This window comes from Scleropages formosus, chromosome 2 (genome assembly GCF_900964775.1).
Source record: "Scleropages formosus chromosome 2, fSclFor1.1, whole genome shotgun sequence".
NCBI classification, from domain to species: Eukaryota; Metazoa; Chordata; class Actinopteri; order Osteoglossiformes; family Osteoglossidae; genus Scleropages; species Scleropages formosus.
In genome coordinates, this window is record NC_041807.1 from 6301312 (window position 1) to 6328397 (window position 27086).

The window sequence follows — 27086 nt, forward strand, 5'->3', positions numbered from 1 at the left end:
GCACGCCACAACCAGCTTGCTTTAATTAAAAGCAGAATAGGCTGTGTTTTGTCAGCTAGAGGAGAGTTATTCAAAGTCTCAGCATTGCCAAGTTGAAGGATAGGTGCAGGGAAGGGCAAAGAAACTGACATGCAGACTAAACAATGTCAGGCTGACCATAGCAGAAGATGCATCTTTAATTACAGGCTTGCAGCACTCTCTTTCCAATATTTTTTCATCAGTTTCATTGCTGTGTTCCTTCCTGGATACCCATAATAAAGTGAGTTCAGAGGAGTACATGTGTGTAAACGGTGTCTCATCTGGACTATCAGTCATGCTGTGTTATACTTTGTTATGGCTCTCCTCAGTAACAGGGATTCTGATCACTTCAATGTAATACACCTGTCTGTCACATAACGGGGTGAATTAATTTCCTGAATTCACACCAATAGGTGAATTCTCACTGTGAGGAGAATGACTTTTTTATGTAAAAAATTAGTTTGCAGAAGAAAAATATACCACTTAAAAATTTAAACCCAAAATAAAAGGTATTTTATGCATGGCAGCTTTTCCCAGTGGTCACAGATGTTTATGGTATAAAGAAATAAAATTCTGAAGGTTATTGCCTTGATTATTGTCTTTCAATCTACATGGAACGAGGACACTAAGTGATGGTAGATGATCTAAATGGGATTGTCAGATAAAGGCTTCATTTACAGTAGCACAAGGTTACTTATGTTACAAAAGGTGCACACTTAATAGTACCAAATATGCTGTTGCATTTCTGATTTAGATATATCTTAACTGATTGTTTAAGAGTGTTACACATTCATCTAATATTTTTCTCTGAAGCATCTTATTAAGTTGCTTATTATTACTTACATAGCTTGGTAGTTTTTACTGGAGCAATTTGGGATAGATACTTTGCTCAAGGGTACCAGAGCCAGTATCTGAATATGGAACCTTCCGTTACAAAGGCAGGAGCACAAACCATTATACTACCAACTGCTTGCAGTGAGTTTTCAAAGAGAAATTTCCTAGTTTATTTTTTTAATAGCATGTTCTTCATCGATTGATTTTCTAAAATTATTCTGTTGCTACATGGGGGTGCGGTGGCGCAGTGGGTTGGACCGCGGTCCTGCTGTCCGGTGGGTCTGGGGTTCGAGTCTCGCTTGGGGTGCCTTGCGATGGACTGGCGTCCTGTCCTGGGTGTGTCTCCGGCCTTACGCCCTGTGTTGCCGGGTAGGCTCCGTGACCCCGTATGGGACAAGCGGTTCTGAAAATGTGTGTGTGTATTCTGTTGCTGTTGCTATTGAAAGGCAGAAAAATGCCATCAAATGGAATAGAAACTCAAATAGTACTGTGAAAGGAGGGCAAGCCGGAATGGGCAGCTTCAGGGTCTGATTAGTGGCAGCATATTTTTAATTTACATTGCTATATCTGAGACTTTTGCGGAAACTACCCAGCAAGTAAATTTAGTTACGCTTCTCTTATCATGCTTTGTTGGCTGCATCCTTGAATTAACCAAATGCTGAAAAGCATTTTATATTTTTTATAGTTTTTTGAAGTTTACCATCAGACATGCAGTCAACATTTAAGGTGCAAAACTTCTTATTTTGTTCTCCCATGTGATCTACCACCACAACTCACCTTCCTTTCTGTACCCGACTCGGGTACCTGATTGAGGAACTTGGCACCATATAACATGTGTACTGCATAACACAGCACTTTGAATTGGCAGTTGCGGAAAACAGTTATTAACACTCATCTTAAAGTAAACTACTTTAATGCTGCTTTATTTTTATAAAAGAAAAAAAACTGGTGTCCTGTCTATGTTCATGTCCAATGATTCCAGTACAGAACACTTAGAACCTGCATTGTGTGAGCTGTTGATGGGAAGAGAAATAAATAGAGAAGTCCTTTTCAACTCATTTTAGCTTTATCTGATATTTTTAACTGAACCTAATACATGAATAAATTAAGGTTTAAGGAAGTAATATTTTTAATTTATTAAAAAATATTAATTATTAATTTATTGATCTTGATCTAGGTCGATGTAGAGTTACAAGTTAGAAAGCAACTTCCAGTCCCAATCACATTTTCATTTGTTCACTTAGCAGATGCTTTTCTCCAAAGCAACATACATCTCAGAGAAAAAGACAATGAGAAGATTACAGAAGGACATCAACAGAAGGAGTGACTTTGATGCAGAGACATGATTATAGGGTACAGTTAATTTGTTGCTTTCCACCATATGAACTAGTGTACATCACATGAGTTGCTGCATAAAGGTTCATCCATTATTGTACAATTTCTAAACTAAATTGTAACAAACATTTACATTGTACGAGTAGCTGCATCGAGGTTTATCCATAATTCACCAATGTCTAATCACAAAATTATTAAACATAAACATTTACATGTTTATCATGCTCTGGAAGAACTCTAAAAAGATCAGCGGAAAAAGGAGTTTGAAAAAGGTGATTTTTGAGTCCCTTCTTGAATACACAGTTCTGAGTGAGAGGGGGAAGTCATTCCACCATATTGGAGCCAGAACCAACAACCTTTGTGTTTTTGATTTTGGACCTTTCGTGCATGGGACCACCAAGCGGGCAAAGGTGGAGGAGCGTAGCAGTCTGGTTGGGGTGTAGCAAATCATGTTTGTAAGGTGAGGTACAAGTGTACAGCAGTTAATTTTGTTGTGGAAGTATGATAATTTTAATAAACTCTTTGTTGCAAAATATCTGCTTCCGCATCCAGTATTAAAAGAGACCACCTGCCACCATTCAAAGTCTATTAGAACAGGAAAGGTTTTTCCTTCCAGGGTAATGTAGTCATTAAAACACTACATTTAAACTGAAAATAGCTAGATTGACACCAAAGAGAAACAAAAACATTTTGAGTTTGTCAAAATAATTGTGTGCCTCTTTTCCCAAGCATCTGATATATGTGGCAATGTCATTGTGCAGAATAAAAGGCCTGTCACGTGAATAAAATGGTATATATCTTCAGGTCACTGACTTTTTTTTTTTTTTTTTTTGTTAAACAGGACCGCATTATATAAGCATTATACCTCATTACGAGTACGTCTCTGCCCCATCTTTTGTTTTATCTTAACATTCAGATTTCCACCCTTGTTTTATCTTTTTCTGGGAAACAAGCATCACCGAGGTACAAACTGATGGAAAGTGAGGAAGAGGAGCAGCAGGGCTCACTGGTGTATCAGGAGCTTTGCCTTCTTTGGGCTACCAAATGATGTCTCGCTGGACAAATGGGGAAGTGTACAGGATAATGGTGCAATGAAAAGTCTGTTAAGAAGGCTTCCCAGTTTTTTTTTTAAGTGTTTTCCATATTTGTTCTGTGATTTCATGCTCTGGAGCTACAGTGGTTTTGAATTGCCCTCCTCTAGAGAGAGAGCCTAGAGAGCTGCACTTTTGCGTCAGCAGGTAAAGCTAAAGAATAAACAGGCAATTTTTTGTGGTCAGAAAGTAAAACAAACCGATTCTTGCAAATGCAAATGAATTTCTTGTCTGAAATGTTTTTTTTTTGTGCTAAAAAACAAATGCAGCAGATTCTAACAGTCTAAATAAATAGGAAAAACAAAATGTACATAAAGGGGAACATGTCTTTGACTCTTGTTACTTCCTAAGAAGAACAATTCCAACACCTCTTTTAGCTTCCAGCTGACATTTCCACTAATTGTATTTACTTTGTTATAAAGTGCAATTTTGTTTGCGGGAAGTCAATCTCCAAAGTCACTTTCAAGGGAACCTCTGTGGGTGGACTGGGTGACAGGAGCATGCTAGGAAACGCGAGGCTAGGTGAGAGCTCAGTGTTAAGTGCCACGGGTTTAATTGGCCCTCAGCTTCCACCGAGGAGCTGAATCGATCTTGTCAGCTCTTTGTCTTGGCGTTACCACGTCACTCCTGGCAGGGGTCTCCCTCTCAGTCCCTGCCTAACGAGGGGAGATGAGCTAAAAGGGTCATCACTCAGAAATATTAATTACCCTGAAGTTTTTCTCCTTTGAAGAGCCTGACATTTGCATGTAAATAAGTCTTCACTGGGCAATCTCACTGGTGAGTGTAAATCACGGGGAAACAGTTCCTGGTTATGGCCTCCCTTCAGCCTCAACACTGCCATGTAGCACCTTCACAAAATGTCGCTTCCAAAATATGTCTGTTTAATGACAGGGGACTGTTGGTATGCTTTTGTCTTGGTCAACAGGAGCTTGGAGACATCAGGTGTAAATTCAGGTTAATCTTCCAGACCAGCTCCCCAGTGAACGTGTATTGGCCCACTCTCCGAGCACAGCATTACCTTAGTGGCATCATTGCTGAGGTGATGGGTTGGGCTTTCATGATCAGTCCTTCTCTGATGTGATAATTCCCTCCACATGTCATACAACACTGCTCCTTCACTTCAAACTCCTTGCACTTCACCATCACAGACCACCTTGGCATCGCCTTTACAGTGCTTCAAAAACTTTTCCTACTGTAAAAGATGTTATTGTTTAGTCAACTTTTTTATTCCAAACAATAGTAATTCTATTCATTTGTACAACTTGCATTTTACAAGAGCAGTTTAGATGAAGTACAGTACTGTTCTTGACGGTACAAGAGAACACGAGTTTGAGCAGGCAACCTACAAGTTACCAGTCTGTGTCCATAACCGCCGTGCGGCTTGACATCTGTGTAGCTGCTTGTTCTGACACATGGGGTATGAAGTTCTCCATGAAATCCTAGAGAATACCAAGGTACCTCTTCAACATAGCAGATAATAATTACCCATTGTGGGCTTGTGCTTGCAATTAATTAGCGCCTTAAGCTGCTTTTGTCATACCAGTAAACAAGGCCGGATAAGTTAATGCCTCGCTCAGATCAAAGGAGTTTTTGTACTTTTTCTGATTTGTACCTGTGGGACATTTCTGAGCTTCCTAGGGAAAACGGGGACGTTCCTTTAATTACTGCATCAACAACAGGGGGACAACAAGCGCTTGACTGACACAGCCAGTTGTGAGCACGACTTAGGAGGATTAAACCTTTTTTTCTAAATAAATGAAGCTGCATGTGAAAGAAAAATCTCAAAACAGCTGATAATGTTTTGCCTTTAGAAGGAGAGAATAACATACAAATGTTAATTATTTAAAATATGAATGATTAAGTCATAGATAATTATGACAACAACAATGTTACAGTTACAATAGTTTTAATTCCAGTTTTAATTCCTGTGAAAAAGCCAAGGTCACGATACGAACTTCCTGCCATTAAGAGATCACAAAGACTACTAGAAAGAGTGCATAATATCCTTGCAGCTATTTTTGGCCTCAAATTAAAATATATGACATGTTGAAATGACTGCAATGTGCAAGAGGGGTATTCAAACTAGACACTAATGATGCTTATTAATGGCGTGAATGAAGTCTTGACAGGTCGTGTGTCATTTTCGAAGGAATGCTCCGCTGGCATAATGGCTAATGTAAGTGGGTATAATTATATATATTATACCCTGTCTTATGGAGTTTTGGCAGCACTTTGAAGGAGCCAGGCAGTTAGGATGAAAATCAAAGCAGTTTGATTGTAAGAAGAGGAAGGGGATTTGCAGAGTCGTGGAAGGTACGACTCCTGATGCCTCAGGGCCTGGCCGTAAGTGAGTCGAGAGCACCCAGCAGTGGTCAGATGGCAAAAAGCAGGATGGTCTCCACACCTCACTGGCAGAATATTTGAAGAAAATAAAAGTGGTGATGGACCTCATTAGCACAAGCTCATTGCAGGCAGAGAATCTCCCCATCCTGCATTTAGCCCCAACTAGAGTACATGACAGGAACAGCTGTTGTGTTTTCTATACATTTTTTTCTTTGTTTGGAAAAAATTTGCACTAATTGGAGGCCCAAAGGTACAGATCTTTATTAATAGATCTTTATTAATCATTAAGCCTCTTAGTCCTCATAGCAGATCTGTTAAGCTGAAGCACATTTTTCATTTTTTTTATTTACGCATTTCCATTTTACTGGAGAGCATAAGGCCCGGTAACCATCAAAGGTTTTACATGGGAAAAAAAAAAAAAAGAAAAAAAGAAACTTAGGCTCACTGGGAATTAACAAAGCACTTAGTAATTAAATCTAAATTGACATTCTAGTAATTAGCCCCTTAATTACAAGGAATAACACAATTAGCCACAGACTCTTTTGCTAATTGTTAATTAGCACAAGCAAAGTTATTGTGTGTGTGGCAGACAGAAGCGTGTAACTGAGCAAATGCTAATCTCTTATTCAACACAGATTTTTACTTCATTCGATCACAGCCTTGCAGGCCATCCCCATAGTCCCACCCACACACGCATAACCCTGGCCCTCCAGAACGTCTCCGTCATATGTGGAGAAAAAAGTACAATGATTCATTAATTTGTTAGGTTGATGTACTGGAATGTAGTTTGTTAACAATGATGAGAAGGACAAGTGAAAAATGAATGTTCAAAAAGACCAATAAGCAATTTCATTTCAAAAGTCTCTATAACCAAAATACTATATTCACATTTATTAATTTAGCTGACATTTTTCTCCAAAGCAACTAACAATGTAGAGGTTTTTACAGTTTTTTACTAATTTATACAGCTGGGTAATTTTTTACCCTCCAACCTGAGGTGGGGATTGAACAGAGCAGCAGTGGTTAGAGCAGCAGCTCTAACCACTACGTTACCATCTGTATAACCTGTAATCTACACTTTATTATTAGATAAGTTAATAATAAGTTAGGCATGTACTCAGATATTTAGATATTCTAATTAGTGGAGATTTTTTTCTTTTTTTACAAAATATAGCTGTACACTTGATTTGAGATATCTCACTTCTGAGGTGACACATGCCTCACAAAAGCATTTGACCCAATAAGTTTTTCCTCTCTTTTTCAAATCCTGGCTTTGTTACATTCTTCTTCAGCAACATGATCCTGTTTACATTTGTGGGCTAAGGAGACATTTGGCATGTAATGAGTTCCTTCACCTCGGGTTAGAAATTAACGAATAGCTTTAGGGTGCCCTTCTCTTTCAATGTCCGATTAAGTGTTTGGGAAAGGGGGAGACATTTTAGCCTGAGTGGTAAAAACTTGCCTCCTTTTGGAAAGGTTGAACTACAATGACATGCTGGGCTTCAACAGGCTTTACCCTGGGGCAGCCAAAGTCGAGTGGCTGATTTCCTGCACTTAACTTAGAGTGAGAAGCAGGGACCTCAGCCTAATCCCTGAGACAGTAAGTAAGAATATGACCTCTGCTCCTGTCAATAACTCACACACAGAGTCAGGAAAGATGACATGGTTGCAATTAATCCATATTTTGCACCAGACAGCAACCTCCCTAAACCAAGCAACACAGTGACCTTGACTTTGGTCACTGGGAAGAAAGAGCACAAACTTGCCCACCTGAGGACAAGCCTTGGTGTGGTTGTGCATTCAGTACTGGTGATATTCCCCCCCCCCTTACCCAATTTGGCGTCCTTCATTCACGCCTGCAGAGTCTGCAGATAAGGCCACGTACCTAGTGGCAGATTATGGTATCAGAAAAGCCAAATATTTGTCTGTGGGATGAGCCTGGGGAATGCAGCGGAACATGAAATTACACTAGGAGAAATGGGGGCATGAGCAAGGCAACGTGCAATCTGGCCCATGTTGAATGTGTACCGCTCGACCTCATGGCACTTTGTCGACTTTGCGCGGCCCACTGAGCGTTTGTTCAGGTCTGTGATGCAGGTTGGACACAGGGTGGGTGAGCGGGGCCGGAGCGGCACCAGAAATGGAGCCTGAACATAGCATAGTGCGCCTGTCTCCCACTGCTTAGCCCCTACCGTGTGTTTAATTGGATCCTTATTCCAATTCCCCCTATCCGGGAATGATGAATTTGTATGTGTGAGAAAACCATTAATCATTCCTATTCACAGTCCAGTCAGAAAAAAAATAATAACTTCTGAGAAACTGGACTGGTGTTTTAATGAATATTCATGTGTCTTGGAAATTTGGGGGTCGGCACTAATCAGGCAAGTAATTTGTATTTGCTGTGTTTTCACACAGGAGTTTGGTGTTTGGGTTTTTATTGCAAAGTATAGGTTTATGTATTCATATATTTTTGCCCATTCAGTGGCAGTGTGAGGTTTTGAGGAGAAAATGGGAGCCATATATCCTTTTCAAATAGGTGATATGTTTGGGAGAACTCTGATATGGACCGAGGAGTAAAGGATGACTCTTTGAATTAGTGATGCCTTGGCACTGCACTAGGGTGTTACCCTTCACCTCCTGACAGGGGACAAACCTTCCCTTTCATTCCTGTCTGGCTGTCTTAGGGAACTGTCAATAGTTGGCTCTGGTTGGAATATAGATGTATGTAACATTTCAAGCACTGTCTTACATCTTATGCAGAGTTCTCAAGCCTTCTCCTCAAAGATTTCATCCAAAGAGAAGAAACACAAAATGCTGCACCTTTATCCTAATGTACAAAAAATACAGTATGTACCTTTGACTAGTATGCCACTCTCTGCATTTTGGAGATCCTCAGCCTTAGTACATGCCTCATGTTGAATAAAAGAGGAAAAAAAACAGTGGAGCCACAAAATATGTTTTAGATATGAAACAGAAGCAGCAGCAGCGGTGGCGGTGACAGCACCGCTAACAGGTGAGTGTGCATGGCCACATCTGAAAGCATCTGAAGAAAAACAAAGAGTTAGGAGCTGCTTCTCACAAACAACAGCTAAATGCCCACCCATTTATACATTCTCCAAACAGAACACAAGACCTGCCTTGCGAAACATCTCTTTTTTTATATCCTCTAATGAAAAGATTATCTTAGAACCAAGCTGAGAAAACAGGCTGCTAATTTGACTGCGGCCCTACTTTAAAGAGAATGTTGTAAATGTGTTTCCCCCAAAAGGCTTTTCAAACTCTTTTTGAAATCGTGCCCACCTGGCATCACTTAGTTACTTAATTAATAATTAATCAATACATTTCAAATGATTAAAATTCATAGAGAGAAAAAGTTTTCTTTTTTTTAAATAATGTCCAAAACCCCAAGGGAGGTAGTCAGTTTGAAGCAGTCCCTAGATCTCACTAAAATAATTAATTGCACCTGAATGTTTAGCAAGGTCAGAGAATGGTGCCACACTGCCTGAGGACTGCTGGTGTTTATAACCATGCTCGATAGCGCTAAACCAACATTTCATGTGGAAATGAATTCAGGAGCCAGGGCTGGAGGCATCCTCCCAGCCTCCTCCAAATGCACCTCCCCACACACCCACACAGCTACATACACTCACACCCGCAACCCCCCGCTCCTATCGCACACTGCTTTCACTTGACTTTGATCATTTCCTCTGGAGGAAACCTGTTGTGTCACATGCGAGGGCTGGGAACAGGAGGGGAGCAAAGTCTGGCGACTGACTTTCAAAGGCCTCAAAATTCCTTGGATGGGAGATGATGGGAATGGGAAACTGGCTGTTTTGGATACACTGGAGCGTGAGGTATGTTTTTTCTGCCGACATTTGTCCCTGCCATTTCTACAAGGTAGGCTGGGTGGCATCGTCCAGCTGCTCAAGCAATAGACAGGCTGCTCTTGAACATCTGTGGGGCACACATGCTGAAGGACCACCATCTGTTTGTCCTGTACTCCATTTCCATTACTTCCCTCTTGCGTTTGATATAGGCACAGATGCAAGAAAGCTACAAGGATGAAGCTCCTGATCCATGCGGCAAAGGGGCTGTACTATGTCCTTCTGGTCAGGGTTACGGCCAAGATTAGAAGCATCATGTTGCTCACAGCTGCTATTTCACAAGGGAAGGGCAGACTCTGCAGTTGGGCTTCTGTTCATGAAAGGTGCAGTCAGTGGATATTTATCCCAGCTGCTGTCTATCCCACCAGTCCAGGACATTCCTGAGAGGGGGATGGTGGTCTTGTGTTGCAGTGGCTGACATTCATTGTGCACCCATGGGGATTTTTGATTGACAAGGGCACTGGTGCACCTCAGTTCAGACGCAAAGGCCAGAAAAAAACGAGGGCATGCACACCAAAGAACAAGGGAGCTGGGGGCAATCATATGCACTGCATCGCCCGAAACCGGAAATGCAAGTTCATACAAAGAGAAGACATGCATGGCGCTGTCGACGTATGTCTCAGGGAGACCGCGGTGAAAACACGCGTCCAGCATTTTTCTAGTGTTTGGGTAACACTGCCTTTCTACAGTGATGCAGCCAAAACAAATTCTGGATTGGGTGTCACATGCTGTCAGCAATGACAAGACACACATGCTTAAACACAGCTAGGTCAATGGCTTCTGTTTAGCTCCCATTGATTCTAGTGCGTCATCAGCCTCGTGAGCTTCTATGCATGATTTCAATGTTAGTTGAAACTGGGACATGGAGGGAAATATTTACAGTACAATATATCCATTCAACTTTCTTTGACATTTAAAGAAGAAAAAAGTTCTGACTGACTGAAAAGAAACGCCTCCATGCAGCCACTGAATTGAAGGAGTATCTGACAACATGGCAGCTTCAATTAAGCCCCTAAATAAAGAAGCATTCTACTGCCAAGGAGGGTAACCACACTGTCATGTCAGTTTTCATAAGTTCATACATTATATATAAATATATGCTACACCCCAGGTTCAAAGGTATAAAACCCATGAGATTTGAAGAGTCTTTTAAAGATATGTGCTCACTTAATCACTCAAGAAAAGCCCCCCTTGAGCTAGTCTAATATTATAATTAATTAATTCAGCAAAAAAGGGTATTAAATTTCCACCCTCTAAGGATATTATCTGAATTCATTGACCTTTTTGAAAATCGCCCTCTAATTGTAACCAGGTTCCATTGCATTTACAGACTAACACATTTTTTTCCACTTTAATAATAACATTGTGGATTGTCTCGTTCCGAGCCCTCGGTAGTGTTTAAATCTTCCTGCCATAAAACGATCCCTGCCTTTATCTCTCCCTCTTGCAAGTGCGTCAGGGAAAAGAAACTTTTCTTATTACCAGTGAAAGCAAAAATAGCAACCAGTTCTAAGTCAGCGAACACCTCTTAGGTAGATCCAGTCCCCAGTGCTCCTGTTGTGCAGAAGCTCCTGCAGAAATTCACAGGGTTTGGGCCCCACCCCCATGGATTTCGGGGGGTTCAAGCAGGATTGGCACCATGGCAGTTTTGCACAGATTACCAAATAAGAGCAAGACTTGATACCTCCCAAGTCCAGATAGTGCTTGCAGTCCTCTCAAGCTCAGTTGTTAGCTGGAGGAACAACAGGTGGACCGTAATTGTGACAGAAAGGCACCATGTGCTCACGGTGCAATAAAAGCATCCTTTAAAAGTTAACAAGATCTTTATCCAAGAGTGAACTTAGCAACAACTATACACCACCCGAAACCACATCTTAACAGATAAACATTAAAAGATAATAACTGGATTCTCCAGAATCTGTTGGTGTTGCTGCAATATAGCAAATATTTTACTTGCTTGTGTTAATCTTTCCAACGACACAGTAATAAAAAAACATTTTAAAAGCAGACTATTGAGTGGTGCTGAATAATGTGTATAGAAACACTGAACCATGTTCTAACGGTATAATGATTTTAGAAGTGCACAATATTCTCATAAAACACAATGTAATCTCTTTCTGCCATTTATCTAGTGTGATAAATTGGATAAGAAATAATACAGTTGGTAGAAGAGGCCTTAGTTTCTGCTGCTTGTGGTGGATATTTAGAAACTGGTTTAGTTACAAAAGCTGTGATAAAATAAGTATGTGTCGCAAGGAACAGTCTGGAAGGTGCATTGTGTCTAAAGGGGAAGAAGAATATGCCTTCAGTTATGCTCAAAATGTTGTTAATTATCAGATCTGGGGTTATGCAGTTCCATCCATAAGTTCTGCTGTTCATACCTTTTTGCTCCGTACTGTTGTATGTGTGAACCTATGACTCCTTACATGTGTGTACGTGCATGTTTGTTCACTAGGGCTCCATTTTGAGCATGCAGCACGGAGGATATGGATTTAGATTTGTACCCAGAAGGCTGCTGGTTTATACCCCAGGAGAGCCCTTGCAGTTGTATTCATGAGTAATACTTCTGAGCCAGGGAAATGCTTCAGTAAAATATCCAGCTGTATAAATTCATAAAAAAGAATCTGGTTTAGGCATAGCAATGAAATAATAAGTACTATCTCACTTATTATAAAGTATGTATTTTCATTAGCTACTGCTACACTGGCAGGCTTGCGTATTAGATGGCCTGTCTGCACCTACAGTAGTCAGAAGCACTAAGTCCCACTCAACTATCCTGTCTTCCATCCACAGGTCCAGGCAGCCCAATCCAGGTCAAAGGCCAGATGCAGGATGCTCTGGTGCCAAACCACAACAAGACAAGCCTGGTTTGTGAGCGACATCCACTGAAAAAGGGTAGTAATTCAATATTCATCCATTGATTTGTTCCACAAATTATGAGAATCTTTCAATAAACCAAATGCAATTGAAAGTGTTCATGAGGAAGTTGGCTTGAGGAGGGTTTTATGGCCATTGCCGCATCTTCCCTGGCTGAAGCAGGTTACCCCCCATTACACAGCACATCTCCAATCTGTAGAATGCTGGCTGTCTCCTGGCATCAGGCCAGAGGTTTCTAGACTAGCAGCGGTACTTTAAGGCAGGAGACTTCTTAAAGACAAGGTTCCAGGTTACTTCTCCTGGTGCTATGCTGTATCGAGCTACAGATAGAACATCCATACCAGGTAAACCTTCTGCATGTTGCCTCTCAATAAACACAGACTGATTTTCAGTTTGAAACAACCCCCTGCCCTGGATAGAGATGTTCTTAATTCTTTAGACATAGCCACCAACAAAGTATTTAACCCCCCCACCCTCTCAGAGATATTGGCAGAGGAGGCGTTGTGTAATGATTCCTCCATTCTCAACATGGTCCTCAGGGTCAAGCACCAATTGAATAAATATGAGAGCCCCTTTCATAAAAGCTGCAGGTCAGATGCCTTGTGTTTCTACTGGATCCTGATGTGTACTGGCTTTAGGCTTCGGGGGAAACTCATTGACCCATTTTTTTCAGATTTTAAACTACCTTTACTGTGATTTGTGGCTCATTGGTGTTTTAAGTGCTGAATGCCATTTGCTGTGGTGACCTTTACCATTGTGGAAAAGGCCAGCAGCCACAGAACTTGAGTCACACAAACAAGAAAAACCCACAAAGGTTTAAACTGTCAGCAGACTTGAAGATGGAACATCGCTGAAATTATGCTAAATGGAAGATGTCGTTGAAAGAAACTTGTGTGTTTGTTTTAAATGATTCTTAGTGTCCTTTCAGTAAAAGCACTGTTTCATAAAATGAAGAAACCTGGAGTATTTTGGTTGTGTTGAACTAACACTGGCAAGGTAACAGCAAAGGTTTCCTTAACAACAGCACAAGTGGCCTGTGTGTCGCTCAGGAGAAGACCAGGAGGAAGTGTTTCTGTGGACCGCTGCCTCCCCCTGTTGGGCTGTCAAGGTGTGCGAGTGTGCACGCACACACACTAGCACACACGTACACACACTCACACTGGGTACGCATAGGCACAGCAGCCGCTGCTGTAACTGCACTCCAGGGAGGGGCCCTCACTTAACCAGCCTTCAGCAGCGGCAGGTCAGAAGGAATGTGTCCCTAATCTCACTCTGTTTCAGTTTATTTGTGTTGGGGGGTTGGGCCTGGGCAGGACACAATGTGAGTAGAGCCTGAAAAAACACATCTGAAGGCCACTGGCAGCAGGGCCCCTGTGTGACAGGCAACACTAAGTGTTGGCTGAAGACCACACTAAGCACCCCTACTTGCACACCCTTTGCCTTTCAGATAAGCCACAGTGTGTTTGTGGAGAGGTTGCAGATGCAAGGCTGAAAAGAGATAAGTAAATGGGGCAGCAGGGTTTCACCCTTTAAGTGGTCATGGTCTCTCCAGCAACTTTCCTTACCATTGCCATGCCATTCTCCTGTGCATATGGGTTGACATCTGTGTTGGAGGAGCTAGGCTTCCTCCATTTTTAATATTTTTATTTTCCCACTGAGCCAGAGTGACCAATCTAAGGTGTAGCCTGAAAACCTTGCTGAAATCCCCAAAGGCTCCATGTCAGAGCGATGGCGTAGAGATTGGGTCCGTTGGGGACACTTCAGCGAGAAAGTGGCAGGTCATTGTTCACCCCGCAACCCAGCGGCCACCGCTGTCAATGCAATGCAGAAACGTGCTGATTCCAGGTTACTGTATTCATTACAGAGATGGGTTTTAATCTTCAAGGTCATCCTCAGTTTTGCGTGACCTTCAGGCTAATCCTTAATAACACGAAAGTGCAGTATTAAAAGCGTCACTCTACACTTCGGCCCACTCTTTTATTCTCTCCCTCTTCCCATTAATTGCTCATGAGTTGATTTGATCTCCCCATTTTGTGAGTTGTAAATTGGCCTCTTATTTCACCATTTTCATCCCTGTTACTTAATTAGGCTTATAAAAAATCTCCAGAGCCTCAGACAGGTCGCAGGCCGCATCCTGGGAATAAATTTTGATCTATGCCCGATAAAGAGCCAAGTGCATCCTGAGATTGAACAATGTCACCCCCCCATTCAATTCTCCAGACATGAAAAGGCAAGCCACCTCTCACAATGTTAATGCAGGGGAAATTATTCATAATGCAAGCAGCCGCTCACGCCCTTGCCAGTCTGGGACCCTTTTTAAGACTGCAGGTTTAGAAAAGTCAGGTAAAAGTATTAAATATGCAGGGAGAAGTTGGTTAAGTCAGCGCAATGTGCTGGAAACTAGAGGAGGCCCAGGTGTACACCTGAGACGATTGCTCATAGAACAGATTCAACTCCCCCGAAAGGTGTGTGGCTCTCTGACCCAGTGAACTACATTCTACTTGTTTTAAACTTCATTCTTCCGTTTGCAAAGACCCTAAAGCAAGGGAGCAATGAGGGCCTTAATACCCATGAAACCAAGCACGTCGTTGGCCAAAGCATTTTCAGGATATCGATCACACTAATGAAGAAGGGACTATAAAACACAGCTGACCTTCACTTCTGAGATCCAGTCAAAGTTTTTGGGTTTTGGGAATATTTCAAATGATGTCCTGGTGAAAATATGGGCCTATGAAGCAAGACAGGATCATAAAACGCCAGAAATAAATCAACAGTTAATGGCTGGGGAAGGATCAATATGTAATATCAAAAGTTCTGAGAGATGATAATATGCATAGGGCTGCAAGAACTTCACAATGTCACTCATTGTTCATAAAAGATTCTTTTATGACAGCAATTGAAAAAGGAATGAATTTGCTAAAGCTCTGTCAGGTTTTTTCAGCCATTCTATGTCTGACTCCCCCCCCCCCCCCCCCCCACATTAATTCTGATTTTAGGGTAAGGGAGGTTGGCAGACCACTATTTCTGCTTCCAGGAGCAAAATTTCCTTACTCAGCCATCTTTGTCTTCTTCCCAGTTGACTTCACAAACAGGGGTCAGGGAAAGCAGGTCCTGGTGATGCATGGCATGGGGGACAAGGATGGGTGGGAACAAGAATGAATGAGACTGAAAGAAGGGAAAAGAGAAAAGGCAGAGACAGAAAGGATAGAGGGTCATTATGTATCAGATGCCTTGGGATCTGGTGAGCGAAGGAGCCAGGAATGCACAGAAAAACACGTTTATTTGACATAATCTAATACTGCATGCACTTTGTGCCATGAATAACAGCACTGTTACTTGTTGTTTGAGGCAGTAAAATGATCCATCAAATTCTTTACTCAGTATTTTGAGAAAGAAATCCCACAGCCACCCCCACCACCCACCGCTAGAAGACTCGCACTCCGAAAATCCATCTGGCATGGAAGGTGTTTGCTTCAGCCATCGTTCAGGTCCACCGGCACCCAAAAGAAGCAAATTTATGGTCTGCTTGGCCCCTTACTAGTGCTCAAAATCCAGAGACCCTCAGCGTAACACTACCTCTGTTTCTTTTTAATTTATGTTTTCATATTTGATCCACTGCCCCAATGGTACCCCCTCCCTTTTTTCATGCAGGAAACCACCCGGCAGCACATGCTGAGACGGGCTGTTCCAGTGCTGTCGGGGGGTGGGGGGCTTTGGCAGGCTTCTTATGCAGAAGCTCTAACACCCCTGCACTTCACATCTACAGGGATTTATTAGATATGGGAGACTATTAGCATCATAAAGAACAAATGGGGAACAGCCCACTGCCAGCTGGGAGGCTTAAAGATGCTGGGATGTGCGAATCAGGGTAATCTGACAGCCTTGATCAGCGTGCAAAAGCATATCCGTCTCCATGCTCTGGAGATGGGTATCTGTTCATTGTGCCGCTGTGTCCGATGACATGGCGGGGGGAGCTGCATGACAACAGCTGCATGAAAAAGCTGACCACTCGGCTACTCCCACATCCGTCATCAAAAGTTGCAAGCATCCACCGGAGGATCCAACTCAGCTGCGGTGGAGACTGCACTGGTGATCACCTTTACCTCGAAACTTTGTGCACTGATGCCACAGCATGCTAGTGGCAGTATTGACCGTTCAATGTCTGACAGGTTGTTGGAAGACGAGGTAATAACAGCATAGGAGTATTGCCTGTGAACATAACTGATCATGCTGTGAACCCAAACTCACTTGCTGTGGGAAGCTTGCATTCCCCATGAATATAGCAGATGTTCACTCCAGCAGCAGGTGAAATAAATAAAGTGGCTTGTTTATGTTGGCCGGAAGAGTTCAGCATAATGTGAGGAGCTGCAGAAGTCACAGCATTGATGGACATGGGGATGAAACCGATTCATTTCAAAGAAGGGGCCCCAGTGTTGCACCCTTGGGAAAAATACTTAACCTGAATTGCTTTGGTTAATGCCTGTATTTTAAACTCTGCAAGCTGGTTTGGAAACCTGATTCTATTAAGCACTATAAAATGATTTAAAATACCAGTACTGAGAGAATTTCAGTGGAGCAAGGAACTTAACATTTTAATTAATTTCAACAGCATCAAGTAATTGGTCAGTCGCATCAACCCCAGAAAAGGGGACAAATTCTAAGTACCTTACTGTGAGGGAGACTAGATATTGGTGCCTGAACTCGTAGGAGAAACAGAAACCACTCTTGATCGTATTCCTTCAGAGAGATGAGCCAGGAAGAGAGTCACATTATGTCTTAGTTAGACCTTGTTATTCTTTAATAAATGTCGCTGTCAGTCTGAATGTTTATTTTCAGCACACAGTCTGTGTGTACAGCAAGGCTATGTAGACATATAATAGACACCCACATACCATGTCTGGGACCACCAATCGTGGATATGTTCCTGTAATCTCTCATTCCCCTTCTTACTTTCCCCTGCATTCTGTATTTGATTAACTTTCATTAAGCAATGAAAATCTTTAACTATACACTTGCTTCGAGTGAGGTGCTCAGTTTGATTCTGTAATGACTGTACTCTAATTAGCCTATTTTAAGCTCCTCTTTATCTGGAATAAACTGCCCTAATAAAATGGTATTTAAAAATAGGTTAATTGCATTGCCGTGCTATTTCTGTAATTGTTTTTTAAAGAAATAAATTAGACAAGCTCTCTTCTGAGATGTGGCTGGAAAGTGGGATAGGGCTTTGAGACAGCTCTCCGGCGTCCCCTGGTGGCCATCGCTGGGAACACAGCTGTCACTTCACTTCTCCATTACGCACCGAGTACATGGGCACTTGGAAGAGCCAATCGCAATTCGCTGTAGAAAAATAAAAAAGCACCACCTCTGATGGATGATGATGTTGACACGTGATGTGAAATCAAAAAAAGAAAAAGATTCTCGTACGTAGCATTCATGTATTCTTTTGTTGTAAAACGATTAACTTGGCAAGGTCATTCCTACGTAGACAGGGTTTTGAACCAGTGTGGACTGATGCACCAGGTTCTCCCTTTGATCTGTCCCTTTCACATCACTGTGCTCACAGTGAAATCAGCTGTAACTCTACTTGAATGATAACCACGCACAAGTACCGCTTCCTCCCAGTCAGCTCTCTACTGGATCCAGTGAGGCTGGAGGATAATGGAGGAGGGGGAAAAAAATTTTAAAATTACATAAAAAATGCACATGGCATCAGTGGCTTTTTGAAAACATTGGGATTAGGACCATGGAGTAAGGAGCTCGTGAGATGAAGACATAATAAATGGAAAGTAGTGTATTGCCTCAAAAATAAGTTCAGGTAATTACAAATGTACTTCTCACTCCCACTCAGGATCTTTCCCCTTTCTGGGATCTGACATCTCTAAAGCCTTATGCGCGTCACCCTAACACACACACACACACACACACACACACACACACACACACACACACACACACACACACACACACGATATTTCTACACCCCATCTGCCCAAATGGAGAGACAACTGCAGCTCTTCATTCATTCTGAAGAACTGAAACAAGACTAGAATAGGAATATGAATCACCTAACAGTGTATGTGGATAAATAACTGTAAGCTGTAAACTAAACAAATAATCATGAACGTAAACCTAAACATGAGTAATATCTAACTCACTTTTCTCCAAATATTTCTCAGGTCAAAGGGACCAGGAACAAAAAATGAACTTCCAGGTGCTACCCCATCTCCTGTTACATCTGTCTGGAAGCAGTAAGACCTCTTAAGAAAAAATTAAAAGTTTCAGAACCCTGTTCTCTGTATTTGCAGTCTGCTTCCTATCTGACTCCCATCACTTTCTGGCCTGTTCCTCCTGTTTGTCATTAATATGCCGTCCATTTCCTGTTTCCAGGTTGTTTCCTGCCAATTGGCCATTACTTCCTTCTCAGTTATGAATTCTGGCAGTTTAGTTTCCAATCAGATTCCTGTTTGTTTCTTCTCTTTTCCCCGTATGTTTCCTATTAGTCAATTTGCTATCAGTTTTTCGAGTTTCGTGTTTTCAGTCCTTTTCCTCTTTGTTTCTATTCTGCATCCAGTCAATTTGACATCACTTTCTTGTGTTTCCCATTTCCAATCTTTTTCCTCTCTGTTTCTATTTTTTTTTTTCCAATTTGCAATCAGTTTCTTGTGTTTCCAGTCCTTTTCCTCTTTGTTTCTACTGTTTCCAGTCAGTTTGCCATCAGTTTCTGATGTTAACGGTTTGTTTCCACTCTTTTTCCTTTTTGTTTCTACTGTGTTCCCAGTTAGTTTGCCATCAGTTTCTCGTGTTTCCTGTATGTTTCCAGTCCTTTACCTCTTTTCCTCTACTCTGTTTCTACTCAATTTGTCATCAGCTTCTTGTGTTTCCTGTTTCTAGTCCTTTTCCTCTACTTTGTTTCTATTCAATTTGTCATCAGTTTCTTGTGTTTCCTGTCTGTTACCAATCTTTTTCCTTTGTTTCTACTGTTTCTAGTCAATTTTCGATCATTTTCTTGTATTTCCTTTCTTTTTCCAGTCCTTTTTATATTTGTTTCTACTTTGTTCCCAGACAATTTGTCATCAATTTCTTTTATTTGTTTTTTTCCACTCCTTTTTGTATTTGTTTCTACTATTTCTAGTCAATTTGCCATCAGTTCCTCGTGTTTCCTGTTGCCAGTTCTTTTCTTGTTTGCTTCTACTCTACTTCCAGTCAATCTGGCATCAGTTTCTTGGATTTCCTGTTTGCAGTCCTTTTCCTATTTGTTTCTCCTCTGTTTCCAGTCAATTTGCCATCAGTTTCCCCCAAGAAATGGAAATCAGACCCGAGACATTAGAGGCAGTGGAGCTTTGCTGGATTAATAGACACTGTGAAACAAGAAACTGGACACATGTGGTCCTGCTACACCATATGTGGACAATGGCGCAAACGTCTGGTGTCCACAATGTGCTTTCTTGGTAAACGTGTATGCATTCGTTTTGTTTAATAATTTAAAAATGAACAAAAAACAAAAACCATTTGTTTAATAATTGAAAAAAGCCTTAGATGCACGTAGCAATGTGATGTACCCTAGGGGTTGCACAGACTAGTCACACACACTGTCTGAAACCGCTTGTCCTGAGCGGGATCACAGCAAGCCGGAGCCTAACCCAGCACCACAAGGCACAAGGCTGGAGGGGGAGAGTACACACCCTTGACTGGATGCCAGTCTGTCACAAGGCACCCCAAGCAGGACTCAAACCCTAGACCCACCAGAAAGCAGCCCCTGGCCAAACCTGCTGCACCACTGCACCACCCACAGACTAGTTGATTAGCCAATTTGTCAACTTTACTGCTCTGCGATGACGCTTTAAGCTTGATGTTGACTAGTTGCTGATCGCGTGATTATGACACTAACAACATGGACATCTCCAAGAAGACAACAGAACAGGTGAGGAGCCTGGTGGGTCACTGCAGCAAACCAGCAGTGGTTCATCAAGTGTGTGGAAATACTTCACTAAAGATGAAGCCTGTGCTACTGTCACTTGCAAAGTATGCAAGTCCATCCCGAAGTACAACAAACGTACAAGTGCAATGCATACAAAATGCGAATTACAATGCCTTCATTTGTTTTTTGTTTTAAAAATGAAAATAAAATTATAAATCTGCTAGCAGAAAAATTAGAAAAATGGCTTTTTGTTGTTTCTGAGCACACACTAAAAAAGAAGTCACTTGGTTATTAATTTTCGCTTTTCATTTAGTCATACAAAGTGTAGAAAACAAAATCTCACAATACCAAGTATTATGAATGCCCTAAAGTGCACAATATTTCAGATCTAACAAGTAGCCTCACCTGAAATGGATGGCACAGTGGCACAGTGAGTAGTGCTGCTATCTTACAGTGCCTGGGTGGTGCAAGAGGACATGGTTTTGATCCCTGCTCAGTCTGTGGGGAGTCTGTATGTTCTCCCTGTGCCTGCATGGCTTTCCTTTGGGTGCTCTGGTTTCCTCCCACAGTCCAAAGACATGCTGTTCAGGTTCACTCATAGTGTGTGTTCCACTAATGTATGTATGAGTGACTAATTGTAAGTAGTGTATCTAGCAGTGTAAATCACCTTGGTGAATAAAGTGTGTGGGCTGATAACACTACACAGAGTTCATTCGAAGTTGCTTTAAAGAGAAATGCCTGCTAAATAAACAAATAGGAACTTCATGGTACTTTTAACACCTGCGCTCAATTAGTAATACAATTCTTAAGAAATAGCACCTGAAAAATCCTGCCGATTTTGTCAGTAGACATGTCATCCTCCCTTACTGTCACTTGCTGCTTTTGAAAAGCACCTAGTGATCCATATTAACTACTGAATAACTCGGAGTGAAGCCATCATGTTTGATGAAGCCACTGATGGATTATGCGCGGTTTCAATTACTTTGCATGGGGGTTGTTCAAGAATACCACAAGACCAAATAACTCAAAGTCAAAAAATAAGACGGCAATAAACTATAAATGAGGCATATTTTATATATTTTACATTTTGAGCAAAAATGGCTTCTAAACATAGTGAATTAATAATTTGTTTTTCATTTTTAAAACAAAAACAAAAAAATTAAAAAAACGACGTTTTTTGAAACCGGCTACGATGTCCCATGTTGTCAGCCAGATATGTTATGCATCAGTTTGAGAATAGATTGTCAGTTGTTGCAAAGCATTCCCTTTTCCTGTGTTTTTAATCATGACGTCATCAGCGACTAGTCGACGTCGACTCGACTTTTATCACATTGTCGATTTGAAAAAACCTGAAGTCGTGCAACCCCTAATGTACACTGGTCCTGGTTTATACAGTGAAATGAGACAAGCGGACTGTACTCGTGTCTGCATCCAAATCTCTTCATCATGTGATGTACTTTTTGTTTTGTTCAGATGTGCGTCGCTTTGGAGAAAAGCCTCTGACTGATAAATTAATAAATGTGTTTCTTTTTTTTTACTTTTCCTCTTTTTTATCTGCCATTACTTGAATCATAAGCGATATTCCATCACCACTGCGATAGGCTGGACTGCTGCACTGCATTTTAAATTAAATACATATATTTAAGAAAAATGTAATGGGAATATTACATTTTGGGAATATAGGGGGCACGGTGGTGCAGCGGGTTGGACCGGGTCCTGCTCTCTGGTGGGTCTGGGGTTTGAGTCCCGCTTGGGGTGCCTTGGGATGGACTGGCGTCCCGTCCTGGGTGTGTCCTCTCCCCCTCCAGCCTTATGCCCTGTGTTGCCGGGTAGGCTCCGGCTCCCCGCGACCCCGTATGGGATGAGCGGTTCAGAAAATGTGTGTATAATGGGAATATTATTTTGTACCACCATGTGAATTGTGCTTAAAAATCACACAACTAAAATATACTAATTTCAAAAAGTTGCAGTTACATATAGTTTTATGAGGCTCTTTCTCCACGGTTTTGTCTCAGTTTGAATTAATCATGTCCATGATGATGACGATATTGAGAGTGAAAATATATGTGAGAATATTGCACACGCGCACACAGATCATTAGTCACCACTATATATGCATTGATATTGTCCATAACGATCAGTGTTAACGTTTATTGTCTACTTATTACTGTGGTATTTATTCTCCATTTATTGCCCACAGCGTAGCAGTAGTGTATTCCACTGCGTGCACTACACCCGGCAAAACTGCGCGAGCCCCACTCCCAGTTTACCTGACTATGAGCGCCCCCTGGTGGCTCCTCCATATATACACAACGTACCCGCACGTGGCCGAGTAGCTCAAGTAACCAAATGTGATCAAACTACACGTGAATGTTGAGTGCTGATTGTAGGTGGCATCGTCTCCCATCGTAATGCCAAAGGCTTTTCACGATTAATACAGCATTCTTTCCCAGTGTCCTGTGCATAGAGTGATCTTACTTATTCACATAAGTCTTGGCCAGGAGCAACAGCACTCAAGAAATGAAACCTTGAGGTGGGTTTTTTGGGAAAAACTTTTATGTGCGAAGCAAACGGCACTGACAGGTTCTCAGCATCCTCTCCACAGTGATCCACTTCCCCATGCAGGGAAAACACACATGTGAGTGTTAGTGTGGGCCAGGCAAGCAGCACTGACTGCGCAAACCTTCTCATTCCTGGCCTGTGTCCCCAGCGCAAAGCAGCCCTTTTACCACGCCACAGTATGGCAAAAATGCCATACCTTCACGACAACTTTTCCACACAAAGTCAAAGGTTTGCATACTGATAATGAAGCTTTTGGGTGAGGACTGGATATTGCTTCTTCTATAGCGTATCAAGCCCCAGGCATGGTAAGAAAAGCGTGCACTACAAGAAGTCATTTCCTTCCATACAACTCATGGCAGAATGAAATCTGTCACATCTGTCACGGACACTTTCTTGCTTATCAAAAGAAAGCATATTGTTTTTTAATAAGTAGATATCAAACAACCATTGGCACCTCGAATAAGAACTGTTTTTAAGTCAAAAAATTCACAATACGTCAAATTCATATGAACAAAGCAGTTCCAACAGGATGAAATCAGTAAAATCACCATCTAGATTTCTTTTTTACAGAATATCAATGTGGCTATGAGGGAAAAAAAAGAATATAAAAATCATTGTACATTCTCTGAATTTCTAAAAAGCCAGATGAAATTAAGCAATCCTTTGCACAGATATATATGGCTCTCTGGCATTAAATATTTTTTACATTTAAATGGCTCTATAATCAGATAGAAAAAGGTCACTTTAAAATAGAATAAAAACCAAAAATACAAATAATATACATTTAAGTGGCTTAATATTGTAAAGTATTTGCATAAAACTGTCGCTTTCATAAAATCTTTTTAATACAACATAGGTTTCCAGTGCTTTGGGAGGAACAAAATAAGAATGTGCTCTAAGGAATACATTTTATTATGTCATGGTTTCGCTGCACAGTTCACTTTGCAGGGTGTACGCTGCCTTCAGCCCGCATTCTGAGCGCAGACACACAGCCAGAGTGCGACGTGTAGGAAATACTAGTGCGGTTATAGCTACTCTGGAGACACTGGGCCCTGCCTGGGTAACAACACGATTGCAACATTGGGGAATGTTGTGGAAACCTTCTGTGCTGGCTGGTGAGGGCCACTCATTATGGCTGGTGTCCAGAAGCAAGTCGAGCAGTGAGGATGACAATGAACACCTGCACGTGTGATCGTAAGAGTAATTGGACACCTTTTCAGCCCTGAACAGTGCCCGTGCCTTTTCCTGGACATACACACACAGATTTCTTTCTTTTCCACAGCTGCTGTCACCCTTGCTGAGCTGTCTCTACTTCCTGCCCTTCTGCCCAGCGTCTGCTATCAGTCCCAAAATGCAAAAGAGGACAATTTAACCCTTATGTACTTGTAGTTTGTCTCTGTGTGGAGGGCTGCTGAGCCCCTACCTGCCATAGGACAGGTGGCAACAAGCCTTTTCAGTGATGCTGTACAGTACATCTGGAGGCCTCCCTACAATTAGTACATCATATCAAAGAAAAGCTGCCTATTTCATTGTTTTTTTTTTTTAAAGATACAAACTCTAAACTTAACGTTCCCTCACATCTCTATTTTTGTTTTAAATCCACAGTAACAGTTTGCATACAAAATGTTTAAGGCTCTGAGTGGTTCTGGTGAAAGCTGGAGAACGGTGGGTACAGGTACAGTGTCACCGAGGTTACACACTCTCTGTGCCTTGCAAACGAAGCAGACTTCTATTGCAAGTGAGGGATGCCACTATTTCCCTGCAAGAAGAGAAGCCCTGTAATAATGATCTCGGTGTCAGGTGGAGACATGAGTGCGAGCGGGCGTGTGTTTGCGCAAGTTATACATTTAGTCATCAGACGAGAAGGCCAACAGAGGGAAAAGGGAATACAGAGTGCTCAACAGTCAGTGTGTATGTTGCTCCTCCGCATCTGGTATCCTCATAGGTACAGGTCATGTGTTGTTTTGAAGGCATTTCATGGTCACACCGACAGGGCGGGAACGCGTCTTCACACCTGTTTGTGTGTCTCTATGTGTCTGTGTGCAATTATTTTAAGGCCACAGATTTCTTTACACTGGCATGTGTGGATCTTCAGAGGAGGGTTGCAAGAGTGGGTGATCTGTGTTTCGTGCTCCTCGATCAGCACGTATGCGCATAGCTGAGTGCAATCAACTGATTGTGCCATAAACAGTAGGTCATAATTCGGGGGAATTCACGCGTGGTTGCGTTGTTGCGGTGTTTCTTAGCAAGATTTACACACACAAGGTCAGAGCGTATGCTCGCGAGAGCCGGTGCGTGGAGGCAAGCTGTAGCACTTTAGGTGGGAATCTATGCTCTTTGCATGTCTGAGTGTAAAAATGTACATACATTTTTGGTATTTTACACTAACCTATATTTGTGTGTAAATGTGTATGCACACAGAAGCCAAGCGCACTAATACACAAGGGTCACAGTATGTCTGAGTCCTCCATGCTGAAGCTGCTGCGGCGGCTGCTGTCCACAGAGGTCTCGGGGGACAGCGTGGAGAGCAAGGGATCTCCAGCCAGAGGTGACAGCTCATCCATTAGCAGGAAGCCCAGCTCACTCTTCTTCCCGGGACCGGCCACCTGGGCCAGGGGGTCCGGGTAGCAGTGTCCACCGTCGCACAAGTCCAGCGACTGGGTAAAGTCAAAATGCTGGGAACTGCCCACGGAGGGGTACTGCAACGGTGCCTGGGGTGGCGCATGATGGGACAACGGTGGCAGCTGGCAGGATGGCTGCGGAAGCCCGTTGCCCAGGGTCACCTCCTCAGGGCTGCCCTCCTGCTTGACGAAGGGTCCCATGAGCTCAGCGCTGCCCAGGCTAAGAGGTGAGCTGCAGGGGAGCCCGTGAAGCTGCGCCTGCCTCTCCAGCTCCTGGAGGGGACGAGCAGGTGTATCACAGACTGTTAGCGTTTCTTTGACCGGTAAGGGAGAGTGGAGGGGCTAGGAAAAGCAACGTTTCACCTGCTGAAGGCACCTCCCTCCAAGTGATTCACTTTGTTCATGGCACATCTTCTCTTTCTGCCATTCGCTAAATTGTCCATAGTCAATGTTGGCTTTTCACAACCCATAAAATGATACGGAAACAAGACAATGTGAACCACACCTGACAGTAAAATGTGCGAAACACGCGAAAGCAAACGAGAGCACATTTATTAGAAAGCGCCAATGTACGTGACATGTGGGAGCTTTCGTGTTGCTCTGTTTTGTTTCCGTGTTGTTTCTGCTTCGTTTCCATCTCGTGTGGAAAAAGGAAGCTCTCGTTTACAAATCGATGTGTGCTCTCTTAACGTCCGACTAAATTCTTCTTAAGCAGGCTAAATTCTTCTCCTTTAAAGATGTTTAAAAGATCATTTAGAGAACTTGTATTTGTGATTTGTTTCTTAGGAGAAATAAACATTTTTCCATTCTCTCATCTTGGTTTTCAACAGAGCTCGTATGTGTCTAGTAGTAACCAAGGCCTCTCCACCATGTGTGGGCAGCTTCTTAGGAGGAAACAAGCACCAGGTGAGGCCATTTGATTATTATGGCAACTCCTTTATGAAACGACAGCGACAAGGCCAAGAACAGAAAAATATTTCTGTGTATGTGAAAATTCTTGGATGGTTGTGGAGTATTTGAGCTGACAGGTCACTTCTCTTTTTAGTTATTTTTACTGTCACTTTAATGATATACCACGGTTTTGTCTTGAACCCTCAAGTTCTCTAAGCTTTTGCCTACCTGAATGCGCAGCCACAACTGCTTGTTGGCCATCTCCATGCGCTTGAAGTTGTTCTCCACTTCACGGGTCCTCTGAATGTCCTTCTGCATGCGCTTGATGTACTCCACCGAGGCCCTCAGGATGGTGCCCTTGTTCCAGCGGACATCCCTGAGGGGTGGGGGGTGAACACAGTACTGTCAGTTGTTTAAGACATGTCGATCCTGACCTGATGCAGCAAGGGACTCAGGATTTCTGCTGCCTTGTAATTTATATTTAACATCACATGGAGCACTCTGTCTTCAGCTGACTAATTTAGAGCAACATTTTCAATAAATAATTCAGTGTCAAAACACAAAACCCTGCTTGCAATTTTTTTTTTCTTATTATGATGTGAGAGACATATTTTTTGTTTAATTACTTTGAAAGGATTTAAAAGCTACAAGGAAATAAGTATTTTTAATGTTTTAACAATGGGACAGCTGATAGTGTGGCTGCTGTCTTCAG

The 27086-nt window shown here is 42.2% G+C and overlaps 1 protein-coding gene across 7 annotated transcripts in view; it reads right to left on the reverse strand.

The window, feature by feature from the left end:
• Positions 1–23586: 23586 nt before the first annotated feature.
• tfeb (transcription factor EB) overlaps positions 23587–27086 on the reverse strand; it is a 37210-nt gene continuing 33710 nt past the window's right edge. For all 7 annotated transcript variants that reach the window (XM_029247311.1, XM_018758579.2, XM_029247328.1 and 4 more), the window contains 2 exons: positions 26603–26750; positions 23587–25756 (listed from right to left, as the gene is read on the reverse strand). In XM_029247311.1, the coding sequence (XP_029103144.1) occupies positions 25310–25756; positions 26603–26750 (595 nt within the window). In that variant the 3' untranslated portion in view covers positions 23587–25309. The remainder of the gene's footprint in view (positions 25757–26602; positions 26751–27086) is intronic.